At 38.8% G+C, this 7,285-nt stretch overlaps 1 protein-coding gene across 1 annotated transcript in view; it reads left to right on the top strand.

Moving 5' to 3' along the window:
- The window catches only part of TPD52 (tumor protein D52), a 35,985-nt gene that overhangs the window by 13,322 nt on the left and 15,378 nt on the right, over positions 1–7,285 (top strand). Inside the window, exons 4-6 of the mRNA XM_029923295.1 lie at positions 4,394–4,489; positions 5,379–5,527; positions 7,260–7,284. Coding sequence (XP_029779155.1) covers positions 4,394–4,489; positions 5,379–5,527; positions 7,260–7,284 — 270 coding nt within the window. The remainder of the gene's footprint in view (positions 1–4,393; positions 4,490–5,378; positions 5,528–7,259; position 7,285) is intronic.

Here is a 7,285-nt window from a genome sequence, read left to right as displayed (position 1 = left end):
TTTTTTTTTTTTTTTCTGTGAGTCTAGCTAAAAGATTTGGTAATTTTGTTGATCTTTTTAAAGAACCAGTTTTTGGTTTCATTTATTTTTCTCTATTGTTTTCCTAGTTTCAATTTTATTTATCTTCACTCTCATCTTGATTATTCCCTTCCTTCTGTTAGCTTTGGGGTTAGTTTGCTTTTCTTTTGGTTCATTAAGGTGTAAAGTTAGCTTATTGATTTGAGGTCTTTCTTTTTTAATGTAGACATCCACAGCTCTAAGTTTCCCTCTGTGCACTACTTTCGCTGCATCCCATAAGTTTCAATACGTTGTGTTTTAATTTTCATTTGTCTCTCAAAGTACTTTCCAGTTTCTGTTGTGATTTTTTTCTTTGACCCATTCATTGGTTTTTAAGTGTTGTTTAATTTTCATAAATTTATGAATTTTGCAGTTTTCCTTTGTCTTTGATTTCAAGTTTCATTCCATTGTGGCTAGAGAAAATACTTCCTATGATTTAAAATTTATTAAAACTTGTTTTGTTGGGGCGCCTGTGTGGCTCAGTTGGTTAAGCATCTGACTTTGGCTCAGGTCATGAGCTCACGTTTAGTGAGTTCAAGCCCCACATCGGGTTCTGTGCTGACAGCTCAGAGCCTGGAGCCTGCTTTGGATTCTGCGTCTCCCTTTCTCTCTGCCCCTCCTCTCTCCCTCCCTCTCTCTCTCTCTCTCTCTCTCTCTCTCTCTCTCTCTCTCTCAAAAATAAATTAATATTTTTTTTAAAAAACCTTTTGTTGCTGGAGAATATATATTTGAAGAGAATGTATATTCTACGGTCCAGGGTGAAGTGTTTTGTTCTATATGTCTGTTAGCTCTAGTTGACATGTAGTGTTGTTCAAGTCTTCTGTTTCCTTATTGATGTATGTGTTCTGTCTACTTCTTTATGTAAGATTTTACAAATAAAGTGGGATTAGGGAGGTAAGGCAGAGTAGTGAGTAAGAATAAAAAATACTGAATATGTAGTGCATGTTGTTATTTTAAACAGAAAAACAAAAAACATTTTTCCTGCAAGTTATATATGTTTATTGTAGAAACCTTAAAAACACTGAAGAAAATTAAAATTACCTACAGTGTCAATGTTTTAGGTTATCTGTTTCCAGACATTTTTCTAAGACGTTATAACAAATTTCTGTATTTTAAGAAGGCATTAGAATAAACATCTATAACTTTTCTCCCTTAACTGAATTTCAAAAACATTTTTTATGTTTAAAAGAACGAAGCCAATAAAAAATTTTTTTTAATTGTCACATAGCCCATTTTTTCATTGTTTTTAAAAAATGGACGACATAAACATTTAGGTTTCCATTTCTTTGTGTTTGTTTCTGTTTTTTGCTATTAAGCAGTATTTTGATGGAAATATTGGCATATAATCCCTTCTATACATCTTTAATTAATTTTTTAGGAAAAATTCCTACAAGTAAGGTTCCTGGGTCTAATGGTTTATTAAGGGCACAGAGTCCTTCCCATGTGCACCAACAATGCCAAAAGGCTATTCCGAACATTTCTCACAGTATGAGAGCCATTTCTCCAGATTCCCAATATTCTCAGTATTATTATGTGATTGTCAGTAATATTAAAATATTAGTAATGGTACCTAATGTCTTCAGACTGCTTGCTAGGTGGCAGACACTAAGCTAAGCTCTGTGCATATATTTATCTCATTAATTATCACAGCAGTGTTAAGAGGCAGGTGCTATTTTTTTCTTTATTTATTAAAATTCCAGTATAACTAACATACAGTGTTGTGTTAGTTTCAAGTGTGCGATAGAGTGATTCAGCAGTTCTGTATGTTACTCAGAGCTGTTAATTATCATGATTTGATCAAGGAGGAAACTGGTCTACATCTCTGAACAGATTATATGGTGTTATTTAACAAATGAAGTTGTTATACATGAGATAGGTAAATATTTTCTCTCATTATGTGAGTTTTCCTTTTCACCTAAATTTTTTTTCAATGTTTTTTATTTATTTTTGAGAGACAGAGAGAGAGAGTGCAAGCAGAAGAGGGCCGGAGCTGTCAGCACAGAGCCCAACGCAGGGCTCGAATCCACAAACCTGAGCCGAAGTCGGATGCTCAACCGACTGAGCGACTCAGGTGCCCCTGCACTTTCTTGATAGTACTCTTTGATGCACAGGAGTTTTTAATTTTAATGAAGCTGAATTTATGTAGTTTTTCTTTGGTGACTGTGTGTCACATGTAAGGAGCCATTACCTAATCGAGGATTATGAAAGTTAAGGTCCCAAGGTTGTGCACTGCAGCATGGGTCCTGTGTCCAGGTCTTCACGGACTCTGATGCTTTTGCACATTGTGTTTTATGTGTATAGTGCTCGTGCTTGATCAGAAGTTTATCCAGCATTCCTAAACACTCATGAGATACGGCAGATATGCTACTACTTTACTTCATGGTTATGTTTTAGTAATAATACTAATATAAAATAAAAATCATTTACACATAAAACAGATGATGGTTTTCAGTTTCAAAAAGTTTTACATCAGAGCCAGTGCTTGAGATAATTGTAGACATTTAAATGAAATAGGGATAAAAACAATTCCCTTTCTCATTTTAAAAATTCATTTTAGAGATATAATTTACATGCCATCAAATTCTACCCCTTTGGTTTATGTGTGTTCACAAGGTTGTACATTTATCACCACTATCTAATTCTAAACATTTCATCACCCAAAAAAGATACCCTGTTCCTATTAGCAGTCACTCCCAGCCCACCCTTTCCCTCCAGCCCTTGGCAACCACTGGTCTATTTTCGATTTTTATGGATTTGCCCATTCTAGGCATTCCATACAGTGTGTGGTCTTTTGGGACCAGCCTCCCTCACGTAGTATTTTTTTCAAGATTCATTCATGTTGCAAGGCATAGTAGTATGCTATTCCTTTTCCTGGGCGAATAATATTCCATTTAATAGCTATCTGCCACATTTTGGTTATTCATTCATCAGCTGTTGGACATTGAGCTTGTTTTCACTTTTTGACTGTTACGAATAATGCTGCTGTGAATATTTGTGTACAGGTTTTTTTTTGTTTTTTTTTTTTTTGCATGGTTGTTGGCTTTCAATTTTCCTTCTATATACCTAGGAAGGATGAAGGAAGTTCCTGGGTCATATGATAACTCTTTTGTTCAACTCTTTGAGGAACCACCAGAGTGTTTCACTGCCAAACTGCACCATTGTACCTTTTCCTCAGTAATATAGGAGGGCTCCAGTTTCTCTACATTCCTGCCAACACTTCCAACACTTACCTTTTTATTATAGTCATCATAGTGGGGGTAAAGGAGGACCTCATTTGAATTTCTTATTAATGAATGGTTTTGAGCATTTTTTCATATGATTATTGGCCATTTTAATATTTTCTTTGGTGAAATGTCTATTTAAATCCTTTGTCCATTTTTAATTAGATTATTTGTCATTATTGAGTTGTGTGTTCTCTCTCTGTTATGGATACTAGATAGATCCTTATCAGATATATGCTTTGTGCTTTAAGGGTCATTCACTTACATATATGTGTTTTTCCATTTTAAAATATGGACGTTTTATAGACATGATATGTAATATATAGTGTATATGTTGAATTAAGGAATTGTAGACATGATGCGCTTAGCCAGGTATGTGGGTAGCACAGTCTAACCAACAAAGGTGGGTCCTGTATTGTTCAGTAAGATTTATAGTGGTCTTTCTCACCAGCTGTCATTAGGGGAAGTGAAAACTTCAGACAAGTGTTGGGGTAGACTATGTATCCTTTAAGTCCGTTCTATGGAGTATCTGAAAATTAGGAGCTGGGATAGAGAAGGAGGTCTTGGAAAGCTGATAGTGTGCAATGAGAATTAGCCAGCAAACTGAGAAGTGGAGTCCGAAGACTTGGGTTGAAATTCTGGTTCCTACGCCATTAGTTTGATGACCTAGGGCAAATTATTTAATTTACTTGATATTGAACCTCATTCATTCATTGCTGCCTTTTTTGTTTCATATTCCACTTAAATGTGACTTCCAAAACTGGTACAGAATGAGGGGTCCTGTCTGACAAGCACAGAGGATTATCTTTGTTCTGGACCTACCTTCTACTTAGTGCCATCTTCAGAACTATGTTTTGTTTGTTTTGGTAACCACATCACATTTGATTATCCTTCTCTCCTTTTGTCGAGTACTGTTTTTCTTCACTCTGTGTTCTGTGAAGGTTTAATCAGCAGTGAAAACCATTTTTATAGCACTATATGTTGTTTTTCTAAGTCCACGCTATCTTTGAAATCATAGAAGTGTGAGATCAAGGTTGAGAATATGGTTTTGCAACAAGCCAAAGGCAGCGTCTTTCTAAGGGTCTTGAACATTAATGACTATCTCACTTTTTCAGCTTCCTGGGACAAAAGGCCTCTCCACACGAGGTCCATTTCCCTCTGTGGGTCTGCCTCTTGCCCTGTTTTTCTGGCTCAGCCTGTTGTCCTACTCCGTAAGTCTTTTGCTTCCTAGCTTCTGCATAGAGTTTTGGCCGCCTCAAGTATATTTAAGGTTCCATTTCTCATAATCTCACTGTGCCCTACCTTTACTTCAGGGCTTCTTCATCCAAGTCTTCTCAGCTGCTTCTCCCAATGTTATCTCAGTTTCTCAAACCAGATTCCTGAATGAGAGAGACTGGAGTATCTCTTTTTATATCAGGCACATCACTCACTGGTTGGTGGCCAGCCACTTGATGGGTTGGCTGTCCTTGGGTTAGGGGCCCACCTCTAATCACCCAGCTAAGGCTGGTCAGTCAGCATCAAGGGGTCCACGCAGAACTTCTGTGGGGCTCTCTGGGGGAGACTGTTTGATTTGTTTGTATCTGTGGCTTTGGCAGGCCCTGGGACAGACATTTCCAGTATAAACTCACATGAAATGTATGGGAAGGTTGGATTTCAATTTGGCTTGGCTGTGCATGTTTTGGCAGAGAGTGGAGATAGGTTTGATTTGGTGCACAAATAGTTTTGTGGGCTTTCTACTAGAAGTGTCCAGCTGGAGATTAGACCAGAGGTCAGAAGAGCAGATGTTAGGATAATTGGAATATTTTCTGTGTGGAGGTTCGAGCCCTACCCCTCCATGACATTGCTGAGTAAGGATGTAGAGAGAGAAGGCTGAGGACAGTTCCAAGATAGAAATACAAGGAAGAGAAGAGAAGCTCTAGCGGAGAGATGGGCATATAACCAGCTTACTTAACAACGTGCTATATGTGGTTTTTAAGGAGACAGATAAATGAATTAAAAAAGTCTTTAAATGATTCTAGAATTTTGAGTATAGTTTTATACTAATAATCTTAACTTACTGAATGACTTGCTGTATTTTGGCCCCATCCCCCTTCCTCATAGGTAGAAGAAGAAATCCAGACTCTGTCTCAAGTGTTAGCAGCAAAAGAGAAGCATCTAGCGGAGATCAAACGGAAACTTGGGATCAATTCACTACAGGAACTAAAACAGAACATTGCCAAAGGCTGGCAGGATGTGACAGCAACATCTGCGTACGTTCCCCTGATCATAGATTTTTCTAGAGAATGTAAAGGACACTTTTGCTCCTTTTGTCTGGGTAGGGGACCTAAAAGGGGCTGAGGATGCCTCTGCAACTTTTCTTTATACTACACAGGGCACCCCCTCCCCATTCTCGAGCGTACCTGGCTCTTCTCTAACTTTGATCTTCCGGGCTGTTCTAGGGGATAGAAAGAAAACCAGCCTCATATGTGAGTTGAAGAAATCACATTCAAGTTCCAAAAATGTTGTATATGGACTTGGCAGAAATGCATGTGTGTCACTTACTCCTCAGAATAACCAAAGAGGGCGGGTGGTGAGATAGCCCGAGAGAAGGAACCCGGATCAGATAAGTGTTGAGGTCACAAAACTCAAAATGTGGGGGCGGCATTTGAACTCAGATTTGACCAAGAACAGAGCCAGTCTTCTTTTTGCCCTGCTCTCTGCGTAGCCTGAGACTCTTGGCTCCTCGTCTCTGATATGTGCTGGCAGCAGAGGCCTGCCCTTAATCTTCTTGCCTTTTGGATCACGTACATTTTGATGTGGCCTTATCGTGATGCGATTTTGTTTCCTAGCACAAGGAGGAGTAAGCTTCTGGTAACAGATTCTGAAGTATGTTCTTTAAAACATATATATTTAAGTTTACTTATTTTTGAGAGAGAGCACGTGTGCGTGAGTGCAGGGCAGAAAGGGAGGGAGAGAGAATCCCAAGCAGGCTTCATGTTAACAGCACAGAACCCAATGTGGGGCTCGAACTCACAGACCGTGAGATCATGACCTGAGCGGAGATCAAGAGTTGGATGCTTAACTGACTGAGCCACCCAGGTGCCCCTGAAGTATGTTCATTATCGTCTGTGTTCTGTCCCATGTACTTAGCTGTCACCAGCAGCAGTGGGGCTGACTGCATCTTGACATGACAACATGAGGGTGTCCACCCCTTTGGTCCACTTCCTACCCATATAAATCCAGGAAGCTGTTCTTTGTGTATCACCATAAACTTTTTGTTTTTTGTATTTCACCTTGATGGAATAAGTAAAAATGCCTGAGCAACCCTGTCTATAACGTGAGGAGCTTAACCTCTTTGTAGCTACCATAGTCGTTTGGTTTTGTTTGCCCTTCATTAATCCCTAGGTAGATGGGAAGAAGGAGGTGGTAAATGATAGCTTTATGCAAGAGCAAATCTCATACTTGGGTCATTTGGAGTGTCACACCCTTTATGTAGTCTGTCAAGAGTCCACAAGTCCTTATGTGGTAGCTCTGCAGACATGCAAAATCAAAAAAATTCTTTATGCCCATACAATTTATTTGGATAATAAAGTACCCATGAACCTCTCCTCGCTTCTGGTTGCTTTTTAGGGGAAAAGGTTATAAAAGGCATGTGAGGCATTTGATTTCATTTTTGTTTTGTTTGGCTTTTGTGGAAAAGAATAAGAGGTGTAATTTCTTTCAGCCTCTGGCTCGTTTTCATCTTTTCTCTATGACTGTGTTTACCCCTTACTCTGATTTCCTTGGCCGCCTCTTGATAGGCCTCTGTTTGGCTGTCCGACGGCACTGCCCATGTGGTGATCCCGTCCTTGTGGTTATGAAGGATTCGGGATGTTCTAAAACCAGATGTTGTTGTTGTTTTCATTTTTGAGAGCTCTCCAAGAGGTGGTGATCGTGCTTTAAATAATTGCTGTTAGAAAAGCTTAGCTTAACTTTTCTTTGTTCTTTTATAATTTGATGTAGGTATAAAAAGACCTCTGAAACCTTAT

Source organism: Suricata suricatta, chromosome 15, assembly GCF_006229205.1.
Source record: "Suricata suricatta isolate VVHF042 chromosome 15, meerkat_22Aug2017_6uvM2_HiC, whole genome shotgun sequence".
In the NCBI taxonomy this organism is placed as follows: Eukaryota; Metazoa; Chordata; class Mammalia; order Carnivora; family Herpestidae; genus Suricata; species Suricata suricatta.
This window is presented reverse-complemented; position numbering and strand designations above follow the sequence as displayed.